Source organism: Galleria mellonella, unplaced genomic scaffold, assembly GCF_026898425.1.
Source record: "Galleria mellonella isolate WM207_F2 unplaced genomic scaffold, CSIRO_AGI_GalMel_v1 utg173, whole genome shotgun sequence".
In the NCBI taxonomy this organism is placed as follows: Eukaryota; Metazoa; Arthropoda; class Insecta; order Lepidoptera; family Pyralidae; genus Galleria; species Galleria mellonella.
The window spans coordinates 2152066-2175775 of NW_026442016.1; the positions used below are offsets into that span (position 1 = coordinate 2152066).

General features: G+C 33.4%; 1 protein-coding gene across 1 annotated transcript in view; it reads right to left on the reverse strand.

The window, feature by feature from the left end:
* Nucleotides 1-23710, reverse strand: part of LOC113515680 (disintegrin and metalloproteinase domain-containing protein 10) — an 83571-nt gene that overhangs the window by 36800 nt on the left and 23061 nt on the right. Inside the window, exons 2-3 of the mRNA XM_026899945.3 lie at nt 9466-9674; nt 8879-8945 (exon numbers count right to left, since the gene is read on the reverse strand). Coding sequence (XP_026755746.1) covers nt 8879-8945; nt 9466-9674 — 276 coding nt within the window. The remainder of the gene's footprint in view (nt 1-8878; nt 8946-9465; nt 9675-23710) is intronic.

Below are 23710 nucleotides of genomic sequence, written 5' to 3' on the forward strand. Positions count from 1 at the left end.
TTACTGTTAGATATATATGGGAGTTAATTAAATTGGGTTTGAATCGGAACTATTTCAATTTTAGTGCGTGTTAGTCCGTAATAAAATACTTTTTATTCTAATTAGCTTAACATTTTAATGCCAGAAATTCGTTTAATATTTATTATTTTTTTAAATATTGATGTAATTTTTTTTTCTCATAGATATAAAAATGAGATAGATGAGTAATAAGGAATTTTTAAGACTGTTTTGTTAAAATATATCGAGGTTTAATCACCATAAAGCCATGTTGTTTAATCACTGGTATATCATACGTGTAAGAAATAAACATTTATTTTCACGTGGACACGATAAAATATATCAGTTGGTGAAGTCATAGTTCATAATTTATTTATCACTACATAAATCATCAATATGAATCAGCGGGTAAACGTCGATTGAGTAATAACAAGCAATAGTCGACTATCTTTTCCAGCCTAGTAACTTCTATTACGTTTCAAATTATTAGATCGGAAAAGAAATATAGATAATCCTACCTGAAATATAATAATGATTACTAGATTATTTATAGTGACACTGAAAACAAGCTTACGTCTCCCCTAACGGTAAGTGAAATTATAACCTACGCACACGAATCTTTTAAATATTATAACGTGACGCATATATAACTTCTAATATACAAATTATTCTTGTATGCATGATAATAATAGTGTCAACTAAAATTTAAACAAGGCTTTACTCCTTATCTTTATACTGATATACAATAATACCTGAGATCTTTTAGTTATTTAACCCATATAACTATATCATCGACAACCTGGAGATGGGATATGTACTCGTCACTGACATTAATGCCCTGTGTATTGCAATTTCAGTATCTTGAATTGAATACATGAAATACAGTAACTAATTATAATAAAATTAAACTGAGAAATTACAGAAGGTTTACTGCCATTTTGTATTCCAATATGTTTGCTGAAATGTGAACAAGTCGCGAGTTACGTTTACCACAAAGGCAACAGTCGATAAAAGGTTTCCGACTATCCCACAAAAAGATTCTATAATGGTTATTTGTGAGCACATTTATTTACTTTATTTACTGAGTACAGCATACTTAGAAATTTGATAAAGATCTTTTTATACCCAAATACTGATACACTCATGTATATGACGCGGACCAAGAGTTGGTATGTATCAGCGTTTTATACCTTTATCAACTGCAATAAAGACATATATCTGTGCATTATATTTTTTATAGTTTAATTCTTGAATATATTTAAAAGCCACAATACAAGGTCACGATTTCTGATAAAGGCGGCGTTATTGATTGATGTTTGACATTTGGTTGATGTAAAATATTTATAGTATCTAGTCGTATGTTTCGTGTAAACAAATCGTCGTATATAACAGGTGATAGTTTTGGATTGTAGTGCCGATTCAACTGAAACGTGACAATATATGGAATTCAATCATTTCCCTTGACAATTTGCCATACTTGTGATCGAAGGCTGTTTCCGCAAAGTCGAAACAATAATTAAATTTTGCATACAATGACCGTTATCGAATGTTGACACAATTCTTAGAATCTATGGTACAGTTAGCAAAAGTCAAAGAATATATTTAGATTTAAAAAAAAATCGTACATTGCAGCACAGAATTTGCATTAATTTTAAAATTGTAAATATCTTGCGACACACGCCAAGGACCTGATAATTTAAATTAATAAATAAATTTTTACATAATGTTGTAAAAATTTATTCAATTCATTCAATATTGATGCTAATCTTGTTTAAATGAAAAAATGTATAGGGGTTTTAACCATCTCAACTTTTATAGTTATTGTATAATGTACGTATTCAATTTCTTGGTATAATTATTATGCACGAGTCATGAAGACGGCAGATGTTCATGTTCTGTGGTATCATTAGCAGACGTTCGCCTATCTCAAGCTATTAACTACTAAGATCGTATTCCTAGTCATTTATAGTTTGAGCTTAATAACTTGAAATTATGATATCTATTTTGATTCATATATGATCAAGAAATGATTGGTAATAAAACATTTTATTACTGGATTTGTATTTTTGTATAACATATAAAAAATGGTTGAGAAATGGGCAGCAGCGTCCCGTTTACAACATCACCAAAGCGGCGGGAAAGGGATTGTTAGCAATTGAGTTTGCCAGCCTCATTGCTAGCAATATGCCTCATTAAGTCGACCTCCACGTGGTTCCCCCTGGAAACCATCGTGAACAATTCTTGTTGAATTCGTCACGATGGGCTAACTGAACTGCTTCATCCTCATCTACCATTCTTCACTGGTGCCCCGCCGGTGTATACCGATAGCACGGGTGGAGTTACCATTCCATTATCACCCATAAAAAAAAACATCACCAAAATATTACTGCGGATGCCAACCTGCCCACCAAGTGTGACAACTACCCCACAAACTAATATAATAATGATGATGAGTAGTTATTATTTTGCATCATAATTAGCTGAGTATAATTGGATATTGTGACTTAGTAATCTAGAAAACAACATGTTGGAAATGTAAATATGATACTTTCAGATGGGCAAGCATATGGTTCTCTTAAAGGTGTTATTACTATCATTTCGCCACCTACGTAGTATAAAAAAAATTATGGGAAGCTATAAAGTCAGAGAAAAACATACAAAATTCCCCTTTTTTTTTTTAAATACAAATAATAGCCAACCATAGACAGATTCAATATTACCATAATGAATATTATGATTGATACTTTTATAAAATATCTCGAGTGTAACAACATCACGTTAAGTTTCGTTTGTATCGTATCGAATGGACGTTATTGAGACATTCCTCAACAAAGGAATCCGCGCAACTCGTATGTAAGAAAACTTATTACGAGTAGCTTTGTCGATGAAAATGTTTCTTTACGAATTGATATGGATTTCTACGTACAAAAAGTTTATAATAAATAATCACGACTGTTAGAAACTATTCTGATTATTTTAGTTTTATATTGTAGATGTTTTCATTGTTTTGCCGTTATTATTATATTAGTTGTCAATTGTGCTTGTAGTGAAGAATTTGGGTTATGATTTTAATTCCGCTTTCGAAGACTTTTGCCCAATAAATTCCTTATAAAGTGAAAATTTCCAAGGGTTTTTTTGTAAGTCATGAGTATTAATGGATTTCGCACCTACAAAACAGTTACTTGATAATAATAAAATAGAAAAATATTTACTTGAAATTAAACATTTATAGGTAATAATGTAAAGATTGCGTTATTGTACAATATCTAAGCAGGGTAATAATTATTTTTTATGAAACTAGACAACTTTTCTAGACGAATGAGATAGATTAACATACATACATACATTTATATAAAACTAATCCTTCATATAAGTCGAAAGAGGAAGAGTTTACGTCATTGATTTAGAATCAAAGTTTAAAAAAATCTCCCTTGGAAGGAAAAATATATATATACTCCGTTAGGTTCCCCATCACGCGTTCCACTAGAAACCATCATGGGTAAATTATCATGATGTTCAATTGGACTTGATTTCATCCTCATCTGGTACCCTGCCATTGTACAGGCAGAAACGGGTGCACGTTCCATTTTGATCCTTAGAAAAAAAACTTTTACTTTTCACTTTAGCATATTATAAGGTCATGTTGTTGTTAAACGGTTAGGATATTTAAAATAATAACACCACAGGGAGCAGTGGTGAGTCATTTGTATGGGTAAGGGGCAGGTGATAGGGGATCGTCATGGTTGCAGTGAACGGCCACGTGAACCAAACATAATTACACACAGCAATACACGTGCGTAACTAGGTAAGCACACGCAATATACAACTGATTGCAGTCCGATAAATTAATGTCACGCTTTGAACTGTATATTAAATTCGCAATACATAACTGTGTATAGTAGAGAGAAAACATGTAATGGAAAGTACATGAACGAGAATCCTGCGATAGTATTTAAAATACATAGTACTCAATATACTGTAACAGTGAAGAGATACCTAATAATATTAAAAAAAATATACAATATTTTAATAACGCAATCAAATAATTATCATTGTTAATCTTTTTATAGCCTTGTATTGTTAGTTTTCAAAACACTACAACAAATATTTGACCTTTACTACTGTTTGTAAATCTATGCGCATTTATTCTTTAAGTTGATGACAAAAGAGAAATTAAAATACCTATAAGTAGAGAACTTAACAATTGTCTGCCGTCAGTACAATGAATTTCTTGATTAAATCGAAAGGTTTTTAACTACAAAATTTTCTGTAGAAATTCAGTGACTTTACAAAACTGTCTTAAGTTCACTGGCATGGTTCAAGTAATTAGCTGGTTTAGATTAATTGACTAATGGACGAATCGAGAACTTTAGCGGTAGATAGCTGACATTAAAAAACCTTTATTCGTAACAAAATTAGTATAATAATCCCATACAAATTTTGTAATATGGAGTAAACTCAAACGATTACTCGATTACGTTATATCAAAACTCTGAAACTTTGTTTTATATTGCTAGCCGTATGAGAAAGATTTACTTGCATACCAAACTATGGAGATAAGCTATATTGAGTGTTAAACTTTGAGTGGGAGAGAATACTATATAGTATTAAAAGGTATCTTTTGAACCAAACATTTTTTTGTAATGTGACCATATTTTTTAAAGAATAAATTAATTCGAAATCAAAGTAACAACATAGTTTGAAAAATCAGCAAACAGAAGTGACAATTGTTGAAGAAAGTTTCTCGTGTAATGGGGCCGTACCCGCAAATGCAAAGTAAAGCGACCAGATTAATGGATCCTATATCCATTGATGGATTGATGGATGTAGGTAGCTGAGAATCGTCTCATGTATACTAGTCAATGGTATAAATGGTAATGGTATGGCCTATAATCAGAAGTGGACAATTAGGTTAAATAATCCTCTGTTACATGTATAAAGCACGTAGACAGATGTAAAATCCATTCTCGGTAAGTGAAGCTACTTAGTAACAATATAATATGTCAGAATACTGTAGGGAGTGATAAAGATAACAATATGGGAGTAAAGGAACATTTGATAATGTAAACTACAATACTTGTATGTATTTAAAAGCGGAACCGTGATGATTTTTTTATTATTGTTAGGGAGGCAAACGACTATCACCTGATGGAAAGCGGCTGCCGTCGCCCATGAACACTTGCAACTTGAGACGAGTTACTTTGCGTTGCAAGCCTTTTAAATATTTGTAAGCACGTTTTTTTAAATTCTCCATATTATGTTGTAAAGGGAAAATTGAAGACAGGAGCTCATTCCTCAACTTAGATGTATGTGGTAGAAATGAATGGGATGAACGTACAGTAGTAGTATGCCGTGCACCTAAGAAATGAGGGTGAACGCTGAGTGAGTTTCTTAAAAGCTAGTTTCGCTTTCTGCTCCAAATGACCCCTGAATTGAACGTCGTTGTTTTTAGATGCCTTAGAAGTATCTAAGAATTTGGATGCCACAAAAAAAAAGGAACCTCCTTTGCAGTAAATGCCTAGACCTGCGTCTTTGAGGGGTCAAAAGACATTAAATTACGTTTCCTCTACTCCGAAATCCGTTTCAAGGTTGCCACAAGCAACAACAACATCAAGCATCAACTGTCTTCTACTCTCTTCCGATGCAGTTCATTCGATTAATATTAAGATGACGAAAAGGAGAAATATCAGTAAGTATGTACGTACTTCCCATATTCGTATTAATAAATATTTTTCAATAATATGAATGAGTGAACAGAAAATTTTCCCGTATTAAATTAAATGTTACCTATATTAAATTGCCTATATATTAACAATATTGGAAATATAACAGTGCCTATTGATTTGAGTAGATACTTGTGAATTACAACGTTTCTGAGAAATCTTAAAACAAATAGAGGTTTGTACGTCCAAGGCAACAATATAAGTTCTTAAATCAAGTGGTGACATAGTTTAAATTAGACAAAACATAATATAGTAAAAGATGAATATAAAATGCTCATAAATGCATATTTAATATACCTACCCATTAATGGACATAGTTACAATGAGTACACACAACAAACAACTCACAATCAAAAATATCGATGATCGCTGAATATTTCGTAGATACATTAGATTGAAAAGCTTTACTAATATTATAAATGTAAAAGTGAGTTTGCACATAATCAATTTATATCATTTAATTGATCAACCAAAATATATTATTTATAATATAGACTCGTGTCTATGAGTATTGATTGCTTTGCAGCAAGCAGTTTTTATTCCGCAAAGAAATGCTTCAATAATCATAAATTAATATCTGATTAACGCAAGAATTAACTACAACGATTCCAAAAAGAATTATCAAAATCAGTTCAGAATTGACTATGTGGATACGTGATGTTTTTGTAAAAAAACACAGATGAATTTTCTTACTTAGGATATCACTTAAAAATACAGCAAGAGGTGAATGTAAAACGCACACAGAATCAATTATAAATTTATCCTTATATTATGGATATAGTAACAAAAATATACCTCGGAAAAGTATTTTATACATATATAACGGCGGCTTGCGAATAAATAGAAAAGAGACGTGAAATGTTTTCCGCACAAACCACAGGGCTCCGAAAAATGTTTCCAGTAAAATTTAAGAGCAGTAGCAGAAAAATACGCGTATATTTTCTGAAGTCAAGAGTTTGCTATTACATCAACTTTATTTTATTATCGAGTAATTTTATTTACTGTAATAAAGGCCCGTATTCACAGTTGCTGGGGTGTGTTTCAAACCACTGTATCTACCTATATTTAGTTCCTTTTCTTTTAACAAACTGGAATATCTTACCAATGTAATAAAATTGTGACGAGATCTGTTTATGGGAGACATTTAAGAAAAGTTGATATAGAAAATGAAATTATTTTATTTTAAGCTATAGAATCCAATACAATAATTTTTAGAAATTTCATCTTTCTATATATATGTTTCGGCATCACACAAAAATTATTGCACCAAATTGAATACGCTTAACAGTAGTGTCTCTGAAGATCTAACTTAAAATTTGATTCATATTTTGTCTTACTAAGCTATCTAGAAGTGGTTTATTTCATTGTTTTTCCTACTTCTGAAATCCAGGCGTATGAAGTAGAGGGCAAACATTTATGACAAAAATATAATTAACATAAACAATCACATTACAATTCTATTGGCAAATGCCATTGCACAGCAGTATTTAACTATCATACTTAGGATGCTGTTGGCGCTGGTAGATATTCTGCACAGGGATGCCTTTTCCGCATCGTAGCATAAACATAATCTACACGATTCTTTGCGAACATCCTCGATGTACTGCAGAATCGTGAATATATATAAAATTCTAATTAATTCCATACTTCAAATAAATTACTGTTAATGGATTTAATAACTGCAGTTATTAGTGGTTACAATTATAATAACATTAGTAATAAGGAGCAAAATTTAATACGGTGATAAACATTGATATAAGTAAATCTGAAACGTTACAATTAGAGATATGAATGAGGGGCTGCACGAGGTGCATGCTAAACGACTGCTACAGCTCGAGCTAAGTGCATCCATCGCAGTAAGTAGGGCGACGAACTGCGATCGATGCGGCAGCGCCCTCACCACAACTTTATCCATTTACAGTGCTCCAAAAGTTTTGCGATCATAACAATCGCACAATGTTCAGTATACAAACACACGCGTTCCTGTTTACCGAACCCTATATTTTACTGAATTTGACCGGTTTGTGAACGATTAAATTGTATTCATAAGATTATATACTATATAAGGAATAGGTCAATGTAGCTGACATTATATAGACATTTATAAGCCAAACTAGTGTAGTATGTCCAAACAATAAGTCTATTGTGTGCAAACCAGACCAAGATAATTCAGAAACTTCGTTGCTTTTGTTATCGCAGTCTAGAGTAACCAAGAACTTCAAGTAGAACAAATAGAGTAGCCAACTTCACACAAAGTTAAAACATCGTGGCCTATTGCAATAGTGATTTAATTTATTTATACAAACAAAGACGATAACGTTTTATTCAGCGTACATAATTTGCATACTTCGGGTATGACGAATGGCGTTGGAATTTTTAAAAGAGATTATTTACATAGCATCTTTCTTTACGTAAGCCTACCGAGCGAGCGTCGACCACTCCGGCTTGCACCCCACATTAAAAGTCAAGTGGTCGCCGAAAGCTCTCAATTAGCTAGGATTTTGACATGGCCTCTAGTAATTGTAAAAAGAAATGTTTTAGTGCTCTTAAGAAATTATTATTTGTAGAATTCTCACCGAGGAATCTGTGCAATGTCGACTAAAGGCGAAATGAAAGAGCATAAAATGTAATCAAGAATAAAATAATGTAAAGAATTAGGTATTTGTAAATTATAAGGAATATTCATGTTAGAATGCTCTTGAAGTAGTCTTAGAGCGTTAACACTAACAAAACTTTAAGAATCAGGGTAAGAGCGATAATTAGCTTGCCTGGTCTAACTCCATTTTAAGATGGAAGTTCACGTTTAGCCTGCTTTGATTATAGAGACAGTCGCGGTTGACATAGTCAGAGCTGGGATTTATTAAATTGTCCCGCGGGTAGAGGACAAACAATAGCGCTCTATCTTGGTGTAGATAATGTCGGCGGTGGCGGGCTAGCTGTACAATGAGAGTCGCGCTCGTCTCGCTATTGCCAATTCGCCACACGCCACCTTCAAACTTTGAGGCCATCTTGTTGGCGGGTATTCCACATTGAACCATTTAAGCTTCTCGTTTTAAGTTATATTTCTGTCGTGTTTACTTATTGAAATAACTGCCTAACGGCTGATCATATTATTTTAGAGAGTAAAAGGTTAATTTTTGTTTAAACTCGCCACTTACCAGCCAATTCGCCGTGATATATGTGTGACGTGTCGACGTCGTGAAGCTGACCTTGCGAACCTTCCACCTGTAAACAAACGTTACTTAGAAACACTTTAAAAACAAACTCCATTAGGATCACTCAAACTCTGTCATCGAGAGAAACAAATAGAATAAAAACTAAAATGTGCCTATAATTACTTCCGTTTCCATCATTACATACAATATAAATGTCATAACATATTGCATTAGGATCCGCTATATATACTAAAATATTCAGCTGAATCGAATTTTAGAAACTGGTCAAATTCACTTTTAATTTACATATCGATGAAGTGAAGTAAAAGCTTCAAAGCTTTTCAATTACTTTATAAAAGTCTCAAATAACACAAAATAATTTGTTACTTAAATACTACGTATTAATGATGTGTATCTAATGGACTTTATCATTTCAACAGTGCTGAATACTCGTACAAGTGTGACCTTATATTTCGACATAAGAAAACGTTCAGAGGGCACTGAGTCATATGTATTACCAATATTTTTAATATTATCGTGCGGAATGTATTATCGCCCAGTTATGGGTATCTAACAAACTTATAATTTACCTTAAAGTCATCGCTAAAAGCTGAGAGATCCCGGCGGAGGCGTAGATTGAATCTTCTACCATGCGCCCGAAAGTGTAGTCGCAGGTCTGGCTGCGTATCCGTAGAACGACGTCTACGGAGATGTTGTTCGTGGATTGCGTCTGCATCGTAATCTAACGGTTCGTAGTGCTCGATATACTCGCTGAGTCGAGTGTTGGTGAGTCGAGAAGCTGCAAATAATAAAACAAAATAATAGAGAGAGAGCATTACGACTATAAACAGCTTTAAAGGGGACATAAAAGCTTTTTACTATGACTGAATAATAAAAATGAAAAGTGCTGCAGATGAAATAGGACAAAGGAATCGTCGCATAGTAAGAATTCAGAAAATGTTACTTCCGTTTGTTGGTGAAAATGCAATTCAATTTCGAAGGATAATAAATAAGACTTGGGAATGAGCAGCGATTACATTTTTTATTCAAGTAGGCCAATTGGAAGGCTACTAAATCTTAATACAACCGCGGCTGTCTGAATTTCTGTTGGCAGATACATATAGCCTTAAATTAAGATAAAAAAGTTGAAATTTTAAACCTAAAATACTAAATGTTTTATGCTAAATGAAATCTTTTTAAAAATCAAGGATATTCTAATTATAATTTTGTTATGCATTGTGAACTAGTTTTGAGACTATTCATTTTATTCCATGAGAATGTATACCGAGTTTTCAGAATAGTAATTCATTTGTGGTACAATAGGTGATAGAAAAAAATAATAAAAGATTTATTAAATATATCAAGATAAGTAATATACGATGAGGAACTTTTGTGTATGCACTAACACAATAATGATATACTTATTACAAAATCAAATATAATAGACATAGTTCATGTTACATTATTATTCTAGAGCTCTGATACTCGTATATCTCGGTATAAATCTGATTGTATAATGAAGTTGTAAAGTTGTCGCTGAGAGCCGCCAGCCCCCGCACCTCACCGCACGGTCGTCAGAGGACCAACGGTCGGCCGCACCTCTCCATTTACTTGCTCAAGTCCCGAGTTTGATTAAACGACTCCTGAGAGGCATTCGATTTTCTTAGTACGAATTTTTCCGTAACGTTAATTATAAACTTTTCGAGGGCTCTGGATGACATTTAAGTTGAGGACAATGGACAACTTTGTGAAAGTCGAATTCACGGCGGCAGCGAAATTTTGTAACAGTTTGCCTTTTCTTTCGCTATCCTAAAAGGGAAAGGTTGTTAGGAATTGTACAGAAATAGAAATGAAAAAGTGAACGACGAGACTGAGATAGGGAACAATATGGGATGCAAGTGTGCAACACGTGTCGCTGCTACAAACTTTTATTGCGTTTTTATGGTTGTTGTTTTGAAGCTTCTCAACGTATTACAGCTTCTAAAAATTATTTATTCGTGAATTACTAATTATCGTATTTGAAAATCCCTATTCGCATTTCAATTTTTATTTAATTAGTAATCAAATACAAAGGTAAAACAAAAAACAAGTATCTCAAACGTAATGATAATATACGTACTACTACACATCTAATAGCAAACCGGAAGAACGGCACCAAGCCCTTTCGATAATAGCATATCTATAAGCATTATTATATAAAACTTTAATGATCTGCAATGCAATGTTTTTGTTAATCTTCTAAACATTTTTCAACACATTTCATGTAAGTAGAAATTCCAAATAGAAATTTAGATGAAGACTAAACTTTTGATCATTAGTAATACAAGTTATTGATATTGATATTATATAAGTCCTTTCAAAAATTCCAGCAGTTATTGTAAATCCTACTTTCTGTAGGAATTGAAAACCTTCTCTTTTTGGAAAACTAAAATATTATTAAGTAAGTATATTGTAAATCATAAATAAGGTATCCACTAGCCGTTGATATGGAAGTAGTTACGTGGCGAGCGAGCTGGGCACGTATCCCAACCTCGGCCGAATAAATAGCCCATTTATTCTCGTTAGGCTTTCGTTTCGAGAAAAAGCATTACGGGAAACGACACAGCACTGTTAGGATTACGATGCATAGGAGTAAAAAAAGATATATGCGGCTCAAATAGTATTGGCAGAGCTTCATTAAGTCTGCAAGTGTCTATACAGAATAGTGATTGAATAAACATACAACAAAAACTGGCCATTCGTAGGCTATTTGATACAACGCAATTTACTCGTATAAAATAGATGCACCCGTATACAATCCCGATGTAACGCACAGTTAAACATGGTATATTTATTTAAAAGTAACATATAAAATCGATTGCTTTAGTTTGTTAAGTAAACAAGTATACATAAAACGTTGAATGTATGTCTCCCGTCTGTACCGCAGAAAAATAATAAATAAAAAGAAAATATAATTATAAGGAAGCACATTTATTTTTCAAATAATTCCAATTTTGAACTTTACTGATTTTTCTTGGAATGTCTTCTTATAAACATTAACGAAAGGTCGCTCTTTAATTTGTGAATATAATTTTTTTATCATTAAGAAATACAAGTATAATAATAAAAATATAAAGGCGCGTGTATAAGAGATATTTGTGCGCGGATTCCCTTTTGTGTCAACCGCGCTCGTCCACGGATACGTGTGCGATGTAGCATGCAATTCAATATGACGTGATAACGCAAATAAACACTATTGATTGTCCATCGCCTGAGCAGGCTTTTACACTCTGTTCATATTTTATCGAGTACGAGTATATTATATGTGATTAAAGAAATAGAAATATCAACAACATAAAAGGACCAGCAGGTCTACTCTTGAATCCAATATCAATCCAATCTATTGCCAAGGACAATCTTATACTGCACTCATGAAACAACGGTTAGGAATTAAGTTATAATTGGGATCGGTTTACAATAGTTTGCATTGATAAGTGATATTAATAAGCATATATCAGAACAATATAGAATCATTATGTAGTATTGCAATTCGAGAGTGCGAAACGTTTCAATTTTAATATCAATTTATTGGAATTTATTTTAAGAGTACCTCCGCTGATCATTTTGATACCTCAAGGTCAAATATCAAGAGTTGTAACAAGTTCCCCTCAAGCAAAGGACCAGACAAAGTGGATTACATGTATTTTAAATCAGTATTACACTCTTATGAAGAGTTTCAAAAGTATATGCACAGATGAATATTGCAGGTTAATTGACATTGGACATTAGTGATGTGCCGAGTCACGCTGACTCGAATACCTACTCGCTACACAAATATTGGATTCTAGTACTCGCGGTACTCAAATAATAATTAAGTTTTTATTTCTGTTAAAACTAATTAGGAATAAACTTTATTATAAAATTAGTAAATTTGTAAGTGCAAATTTATTATTCATTAAAAGTAATCGTCAGAAACCATTTAAAAAAAGACTTGAATCTTTAAAATTATCTTTAAAACTTAAAAAATGATGAAGTACTTAAATACTTATACAAGTACTTGAGTTGAGCTTAAGTCGTCATGCTTGAATCAAGATTCGATTCATTTTTAAACGAATACCAAAATATTTGAATACCAAAAAAAGGACGATTTGGCACGTCACTAATGTACATTCATTTTTAACACAGGAAATTGACACGAACAATAACATAAAGCAGGCGCATCAATCATTCATTGGCTATATGGAGTACGAAACGGGCGGTGTATTTACACATTCACGTTTATCCGCTGTGTCAGTTGTACAGTACGGAATAGAGCTTTTTGCTTTGGGCACCGTGTCACTAGGTCAGTGGGACAGGAGCGCCCCCTGCCTCTCTGGATGTAATCACAAAGGAAAGCTAAGCTTCCTTGTTATACAGTCCTTTTTAAATCCAGGATTCCTAAATTGCGTATATTAGTTTTACAGATGTTTGTACATGCCACAAACATTTAAAAATATTCACTGTTTATTTATTTTTTATTCATTTGAGGTAAACAACTAGACATAAGTACATAAGTATAAGTACATGGATATTAAAAAAGTAAATAGTATAACATTTACAAAATTATATGAAATTTAATCAGCTGTGAATTTTCTTTAATCGTGTTTCCCTATAGCACCCGATATGTACTCCTTAAGGCTAAATTTCAACACGATTATGCGTTCTTATAAATATAACGTGTTTTTGAAATATTTCGTTGTACATCGATTTACTTATTTTAAAATAAAAATTATGAGTTATCAATGTTTTTATCACTATTTAAATCAGTTTTTGTTTTACGAAGCTAAATCTACTTCTTAAACTATCTTATTTATAATATTACTACTGGTGATGAATAAACTTGATAAAAGTTGGTATTTTTTATTTACGGTTATGTCAAAGTTAAATCATCGTCGAATTCTGCGAAAATATGAGTGGTATTTCCGACGTCCTCGCATTACGGTGAGAGCCCTCTTAATGGTCACATGTCACCGTACGTTATCCAAGTTAGCGGACGGCCAAGTATGTCCACGGAAGTCTTACGATCGCATTATAACTTGTCAGTTAACGATGTTTCAGATTGTTACGACAGGTAGGACATATCACAAGTTAGTAAAAGTGAGTAGCCCGTTAACATTTGCGAAACCTTGGAACGTCACAGTCTAATTACTGGCCGAAATTATATAGAAAGTTATTTCTTATTTCAAATCCGACTTATAAATCTGAAAGTTGGTAAAACTGTTTAATTCAAACACGCTTAAAAAACTGAACAGATTTTAATTAAATTTGGTATACAGATAGATCATATCCTGAAATGCAAACAAAGTTGTGGGATACAAGACGTATTCATACGACCTACATATTTGGTATGGAAAAAATTAACAGTAAATTGGTAAGATATACACCCACGGGCATTGTTTAAATCATTTAAACCATAAGAAATGTCGACCTACCTAAACCATCGTGGCTAATTAAAAAGTAATATGTAAAGTGAAATATTACTGACGGCGTAATATTTTATTTTGCATATAATTTTCAATCCTGAAATAAAGAATTATCTTTATTAGATTACTTTTGTAGTATTAATCGGGATCGGAACAGTATATTTTTTTCTACAACTGATCCCCAACAGCTGTCATACTTAGGCTCTATTTATTTTAAGTGAACGACAATGAGAGAATTTTAAACCTTTAAATTATGTAACAAAGAGAATGGAAAACGTGTGTTTGGGTCGTCTGCAAACTTGCAAGTGTGTAATACTGCTAGCGACCTTTTATTGACCCTACAATCCTACACATATTACTGTATATAAAGACACTGAAAGAGGAAATGAATAATCTGCAAAGCGTGTCCATCAGACAAAAGTCATCATCATCATGTTCCTGCCCTTATCTCGATTATATGGGGTCAGCATAATATGATTTTATTCACGTTACACAAGGTTTTGGCTTTTGGTTTTACGACCGGCCGCCAGCTTGACGTCAACCGTCCTTGAGAATGCATTTGTTGGTACTATCCGCTACCTATAGTATGGAGGAAAGGATTGAGGAAAAAGGCGGGTGACGTTAGGAGTGAATAAAGTAAGTTAGTCAAAAATAAAATAAATGCCATGTGGAAAACTTTGTTACTGCGTATTTTTTTATTTGAAATAAAGAAGTTTTTGAATAGCCTATTTCCATTTCACAAGTCTGACCCCAATAATTACAGAATTACCTTAGAAAACCAAAACTTTAGTCTTATATCTATTACATCTTAATAAATTTCAAAATAATGAAGATTACTTGATTTTACCATCTACATTGTCAAACAATTTACCTAATATTAGGTATATTGTGTATTGTTACGAAGTGGCTGAAATGAATAAACGAAAATATAATGCTACCACTGTTTTTAACTTTAAATATATATTATGTAAAACTCTTTCATCAAAATATTTTCCTACGTGTTGAAGAATTCTACTTTTTTTAATTTGAATAAAAACATACATCTCTAGAAATATAAAAGAAAAAAAAAACCAGCAGAAAGCGTCTAAAAATATGAGTATTATATGAAAAATTTTTATGGCAAGCAGTCAACGATATTGCACTAGATATGGGTGTGCCATTTTTTGCCCCTATTTTAAAGCACTCTTCTGAAAAATATCACTGGCAGGCGGAAAGACGAAAAAGTTATGACTCTCGAGATCATATTGAAAAATTACAAATGTTTCGATACACTCGAAAATGAAGTTTTGGAAGTGATTCTATTCATACATTCAGAACAACATAAACTTACTGCTTACTGTCCCATTTTCATCTATCCCTCTACCTTCTTTATTGTTTTATTTACTGCTATACACATGCATATTACATATATAGGAGAGAAACATTTACGTCACTGGGAACTGAATATTAACAAGTAGGTAACACATCAAAGGAACTTTGTCGGCCACTTAATAACGCACTCAAGTGAGAAAAGACTGCAGTATGGCATTCGACGCAGGTTAATTTATAGGTTACAAAATGGTTCACATATATTTTTTTAATGTTCTTACTTTTGAGATCATTGCCATAACAGTAGACAGTGCAATTATAATTCTATAATTGTTATTATTTTTGGATTAGCTCAGTAGTGTAGTCATACAACACACCACCTCGAGAGGAAAAGGATTGTTAATAATGAGGATTTATTATTCTTATCGCTAGCATTTTTTTATACAACTCAGAATGGCAAAGAAGCTGACGGTCCACCTGATGGAAAGTGGTAACTGTCGCCTATAAACATGAGCAGTACCGTGGACATAACAGAGTATACTGTTTCGCCCATGATACCCCCCATGCGTTGCCATTCCTGAGGGCTCAGGTGTTATTCCTCTGTACCCAGTAAATTCATGCCATATCCCACCCTTCAAACCGAAACATAGCCATGCAAACACAGCTGCTTCACGGTTGAAACACGAATGGGACAGATACCCTATCTGGTAGACCTCCATGCGAATCCCCCGTGAAAATCATCAAGTCAGTTTGTATGAAATCACGATGGACGACCTGCTTTCATCCTCACCTATCATCTCTCAATGGTGCCCCGTCAACATATATAACTACGATGGCGCAGGAGTTACCATTCCATTAACATCCCTTAAAAAGTAATCAACTCACCGCCTACTGATTGTGAATTCCATACCTAATTAAATTCATGAGTTCTTTTGGTGTGCGTATTTCTTATATATTGACTGTATATGCATTTAAAAAAAATTGAAAATGCCTATCATATGTGTAGTAGGTACCCATAATAAGCTTTGTTTAGTTTGAGACTAGTGCTGTGTGATATATTCAGGACTCATACATACATACATATCTGTCACGCCTGTCTCCCATTAGGGTAGGCAGAAACAATGGAACGCCAAATGCTTCGATTCAGGACTCATTAACTGTTATTTACATATTTATAATCTTCTGTACCAAATAACATTATTTTAATTGTGTGTAATTACTGTAATTAGTTATATTGGTTTTACTCAGATTTTAAATTCGAGAATGCTCGACTAGTATCGAAATCAATAAAAAATAATAACACAAATATTGATCGATATTACTGCCAGCCTATTGCAAACACTTACTTTAATAACTTCTGTAAATAAATAACTAAGAACATGTCAGATTTTGACTTAATGAGCAATTAGCGAAAATCTGGCACGTTCTTAGTTAGTTCTTCAACAAAACAATTTTATTATAATTAAGAACATATTTAAATACTCAAAATCTTCAATTTGAAAGCAAATATGACAGGTTTATTTTAATTTTGGAACAAGTTATTTGATTTTGTAATTACCTTCGCCCCTAGTCTGGTAATTAGCGTATTCACGGTGCGTGGACTTTCTAAAAGGGTATTTACTCCCGCTTTCATCATCATACATATAAAACAGAGTTGTAATAATATAAAAAAAAATATGAAATTGACACTGGGAAAAATAATATTAAAATAATCATCAAAATGTGTTCGCATTTCATAAAGAGGTCGCTAATATATATAAAAAAAAAATACAAACGAATTGAGATGCGTTCCGTTTTTGAAGTCAGTTACAATAATTCAATCGATTTCAAAGCTTAGACTTTTTCAATCTAATATGGTGGCAAACAAGCATACAGCGCGTCTAATGGTAAACAGAGTTACCATAGCCTATGGACGTATGCAACAGGGATGTCACGCGCGCGTTACCGATCCTTAAGAAACCTTAATACGCCCTTTTTGAAGAACCCCATGCTATATCATGCTAAAGTGTCCTGAAGACAATTACTGATAAAATGGACTGTCCGATCCTAAAATATTGGGTGGGACAGGTTATCAATGTAAGAGCGTTATGACCGCTCATTTACTAACATAGGTTTTTTTTTTTTTTTTTTGGTGGATGAAAATGGTATGGTAGCCCCGCCTGCGCTAACGGAATACGCTGGCGGAGCACCAGTGAAGGGTGATAGATGAGAATGAAAACAGGCCAGTTAGCCCATCATGATGAACTCATCAGGAATTAACCATGATAGTTTCCAGGGGGAACCGCGAGGAGGTCGACCTGGTTGGGTATATTGCTAGCAATGGGATTTTTAGTCTCCATTACTAACAATCCCTTTCCCCCCAAACTAACATAGGTTAAGTCAATTTGTAACTAACAAAATGGGCCTTGTAGTCTAATTAAATAAATATTATTATTATTTTTAATTTAAATTTACGATATCTCGGCTTAAAACCGGTTTTACAGGTGTACACGGGCCTAAGCCAAGTGCATAACTGTGTGCTATGTTTTTTGTATAAATGTAATTTGTCTGGTAATCTGTTTGTAATATTATGTTAACCTGTAGATGTACCAGGAACGTCTAGTCCAATTTGCAGAAACTTCCTGACAATTCGGCATGTATTTAGGATTACGGCTTTCTGTAATTGATGGTAAATATTGGGTGGTAACTTTAGAGTATTTGTAATTGATGGTAAATATTGGGTGGTAACTTTAGAGTATTTGTAATTGATGGTAAATATTGGGTGGTAACTTTAGAGTATTTTTATTATTATTATTATTATATGTCTCTAGGGAAAGCCTCGGTAGATAGAGCATTCCACAACCTGAGTGTTTGCGGAAAGAAATCTGAAACCTCACTGAGTGTAACCATTCAGGTCCTAAGGTGTGAGGATGGATTCCCCGTCGATGGTGAAAGGATATAGACTACTAGTTTTAGTACTACTTTGATAGAAAAGTAATAAAGCGTGGGCTTCAGACCCTTTACAATGACACTTTAAAAATTCACACAATGTCAAATTAAGTGTAATTTAAATGCATTTAATACGATATAACTAAGTAAATAAAAATATTCTAATTGTTCAGTGCTCTGGCATACTGGTAAGGAGTAAATTACAGATGGTCCTTTTACGTGTATCTACTGAAACAGTGGTGGCCTGTATGTAATATTCTGAATTGAGGCCGCGTACCGTAGAACGCCCCGAGGGATTAAGGATTAGTCGGCTGTCCCTTGGGACTCAAAACTTTGCACTGAACGGAAGTTCGGCTCTTCTTGTTGTTCGAATCGCTTGTTGTAATACGCTTAAGCCCCGGATTCAATGGCGAGCAAGTTCGACAACATCACTTTGCTTATTTTCACCAGATTTTTTTAGATGATGTGTCACGGGTTGGTAGCAAGAATACAATAAGATTCGTTCATTAATAGTGACTAATAATTTAAACAGAAATAATGTAAAGTACGAGTACTTAGCGAGCATCAGGTGTCCCAGTTGGAGTTATAAGAAGAGATGTTTCATTAAAGGTTGTGATAAATGTAAAGTGAGTGGCGTAAACTGGACTTGTATTGGTCTAGATGTTTTCTATGTATGTGAATGTGAATGTGAAAGGGACTCCATTTTCCGCACTTAGCCTCTCATTTGGGCCATTGTGCGTATGAGTCGTGGCTAGTGCAGCCAACCTAGCTCCGTCCAGAAGCGCAGAAGCTTCCTGGGTTCTTCACAGGCCTCACGGAGCGACCTCACCGTTCCGAGGATTTCTAAACGTTGATGGGCCACAGCCTCACATTCCAGGATTACGTGAGCTGCCGTTTCTTCGGCGTTGAAACAGCCTCGACATAGAGGGTTGTCTGTGGCTCCTATTGTGTATAGATGTTTGTTTAATGGACAATGACCCGTTATTGTCCCTATCATTGTTTTGAGGTTTTTTCTGTCTAGATGTAATAAACGTTTTGATAGTCGTTGATTCAACATAGGTACGGCCAATTTTGATTGTCCGCAATCAGTAGCCTGTATCCATCTTTGGTTTATTACATACAAAATATAACCCGAGATTTTGCTCGCATGAATCATTATATAAAATGTAATTAGTATTAAGTTATTAGTAAATAGAATATGATCTGTCTGTGTACCAAAATTTCATTTAATTATATACAAGTTTTTGCGTCAAAGAGTAACAAACTTCCACAAACTTTCGCATTTATAATAATTTTCCCCTTTTTTTTTTTTAATTGCATAACAATTATAAAGCAACATGTAAGTGCTCAAGTTAGAATCAAGTCATTTTATTACTGTTACCATTGCGTTGAATGTAGACTTGGTCACATTTAAGCAGTTAAGCGAATCGGAATATTACAATAACGAGCTCATCGCAGTCTCTTAGACTAACATAGTACTTTTTAACAGTGATCGTACTCTTGGAGACAGTGTCGGTAATTTAAATTGATACTAAAAATCCATCTTGGATAACGCACGACCAAAATACTAAAGTGTTTATATAGGTTTTCAATTGGTCTGTATTTTTTTGTGTTTGTGTATATAAATTATACCTTTGCCAATACAATTTATCATTAGTTATCAATGGTTCTTTTGGCAGTCGATAGAGATCAATTTCGTCTCATAATTCTATCCTAATTTTATCTTAATTCAAGCCTGTTTTTTAAGAAACAAAATTTTAATTTATTAAACAGAACTTTATAGCTATAATTATTAACTAATCCTACTCTTTGATACAAAAATATTGTATGTATGCCAGTACACAATACATATAAGTACACAATAATACAATATCATTGTTATTTAATGCGGGCCCAATATAAAGTAGTTGAGTTAATTATGTCTATAGACCGGGTAAACATCCTTCAATTACTTTATAACTGTATAATTATATTTTCAGTCCGCAACGAACACGCAACGCCCTTGGTTTTATAGCCTTACAATACTCGTACATAGTATTATTAGGTTTTCTGTGCTTACAGATCACACTTGTCTGCCGCTTATGTACCATTGTATACAACACATGTACATCACTGAGATCTATATCTTAAACTAGCTTTTACTCGCGACTTCGTCCGCCTGATCGGAATGTGTTCACTGAGCAGGATAATAAGTAGTCTCCAACCTTTTCCATCCCATAAAGTTGTAATTTAATAGCTATTGATTAGGCGCTAAGAGGTAACAAATGCACTTTTATATTAAATAATGCTAAGAGGAATCATTATTTTTAATATTTTTCGATCTTTATTAGTAAAGAAAATGCGAAAAAGCGTTTTCAATGAAGATTTCATGGGCAACACAAGAGTAATCGGTATTACGAAAAAGAATTATTAAAATATAGACATAAAATGCTGATAAATTGAGACTTTTGGAATTCGCTTAAAACAATGAATATTATTAGTATGTACTAAATTATTCATTAAAACATGTGTTTTGGTGCATAATTTCAATAACATTTTAAAGTGTTCACAATATTTTAGTACTATCTGCATCCTTTGTCCACGATAATAAGGATAAAATATGTTGTGTTTTGTTATGGCCCATCTATACTTATAAATTCATTCAACCGTTTAAGCACGCTTCAGTAACAAACATTCGAACATATTTCTTAACTTTCACATCTAACAATCCTGGTAACATAGTAAAAAGATTAAAACTCGTAGACAGTTTTTGACCGGATTATAAAAAGATAAGAACTAATGAGCTGGTAGCAAATAGGAACTGCTTTCGCCAACAGCACAAAACAAGCCAAAGCAAAGAAATACTCAAGGGACAAGACCAATTACTTAGCGACCAGTTACGTCGATGCGGACTTTCCCTCCATACGGCGACTTCCATGTACATAAGTAGTACGCATTAGTTTTGTACTTACTATCGACTATTAGAATGAAATCCTTATTAATATTCAATTATATACTATTATTTACAAAAACATATAATTCTATTAGTTCATCAGAAAGATCTGTGCTTACTAGGTACGGGGTTAGTTATATCGAAACCTAGTGATGGTACATGATGATAGGTAATATGAAAACTAATTGAATAATTTTCTCCATAGTCGAAATCATTATACATATATATACTTTTTAAACTTTTCATACAAATTATACGTTCATGTGAATGATTTCAAATTGAAGATAAAAAAAATGAATTTTGAGAAGGCCAAGATATTGTTAAATTTTATGAATAAATATTACTGCATTTTAGATATGTATGTACGAAAAAGCCTGTACGGGCGTTACGTATTTAAAATGAAAAGAGAAGTGAGGAGACGATTTGTTACACAATAGCTATGCGAACTGGATACTGGAATTGCTCAATCAATGAACAATATAAATACTGACGGCAGCTAACTACCGTGCAATACGACCTAATTGATGGACTGTATACGGAACGCAGAGAATTCGAACGCGCTGCCCGACCAATTAAATCGACATAAAACTTAAGGATGCCCGAGCAGCCGGCCTTCGATGTTTACCTAAAGTTCAGACAAAGAGTATTCGGGAATTTCGTCACAAAGGCATCTAGCTAATTTAAAATGTTTTAGATGTTATTGTACATCAAATAGTCTGTGTTATATCTGCGGGAGGAGTCATGTCTCCGAAATTGGCATGCATGCATGAAATGAGTTATGGAAGTGGCTGAAGCAATAGCTGTGATGTATGTAAAGATTCAGGTCACAAGGGATTTAGCGTGAAGATAAATAGAACAAATGACGACAGTTTAACGTCTTCTTAGAAATAGAATGGGTAGGAATGAAAAATATATGTGTTAGTGGACGGAGGAGCGTAAGGGGCGCAATAGTTGGAGGACACTTGAGGGTGAAGACGGGTGTCGACAGCATGTGTCACTAATTGCCTTCGTTGGGCAGCGAGTGTGCTGCGCTCCGCGACTTACATCCGAACCATTATCCTTGAGCAAATTGCTTTGGCACGTAAAACTGTGTTTTAATTCAGGATTAGATCGAAGGCAAACTTGACTACGTTCACAATGTTGTTTCTGTAGAAAGATATGGCGTTACGGGCACCATTGATTTTAGTGATATACGAACGAGTAGTTGTAAAGCGATGAGATTTATCGCTTCATTTAAAATCTCTTACAGTTTATGTGGTTGGAAATAAAGAACGCTGGTGTAAGTTTGAGCCAAACCAGGAAACCGTTGGCAAGTACCTATATAGTGTAGAACTATCCTCACAGAGCTCTAGTGACCCAATTACTCGACGTGGCTCGCTTTCAGATAAAAATATATCTTTCATAACTAGACAGTGCTTTGTTTGTTATTATGTTAAATACGCTCTTGCTCTATGTAGGTGGTACGTTGAAGATATTTTTAAAGCTGTTTAATTTATTCACGTAAAAATTTATAATTTTGTCGACGACGATTGTCGTTTATGTATATAGAAATATTACTACAGCTTATTTAAGAGATCGGGGGTTATGAAATAAAACTCGTGTCATTATAGGGGAATCCAACTCATGTATTAACAGTTCCACAATTTTGCAATTAAAATACGTTTGTATTAAAACGACTTACTAAATTATACGTCTCTACTGGTCAATGCTCAATCAACAACTGTCAACTGTTGGTCGTTACTTTTAGTTTTTATGTTGACTATATTTAGCGGGTAGTATTCCGGAAATGACAAATCACCATTTTGAAGTTAAATCAAATCAGCAACAGTGGCACTTGACAACAGTTATGATACAAATATAATAAAATATTGGTAGAATAGAATAGAATTTTTTAGCTAACTGTGTACATACATATAGCAGTAACCATTGCTTTGAATACTAAATATACTAGGTATACTAAATGTAAAGATGCTAACACTTATGATTACAATAAACGAATTCCTTTTGATCATTATTATTTTTAACAGATTTACAGAAAAAGATTGACAGACAGAAAAGGAGTTCTATAAAAGTTTTTTTTTTTTTTAAATTAGATACTAAATATTTCATCATTATCGGTTAGTACAAAAATAAAGAGGAATTTATGATATATGGTAATTAGTTACGAAAATAATATCTCTGATAAAAACAACTCATATCATAAATATTAAACTGTATTTGTTAACT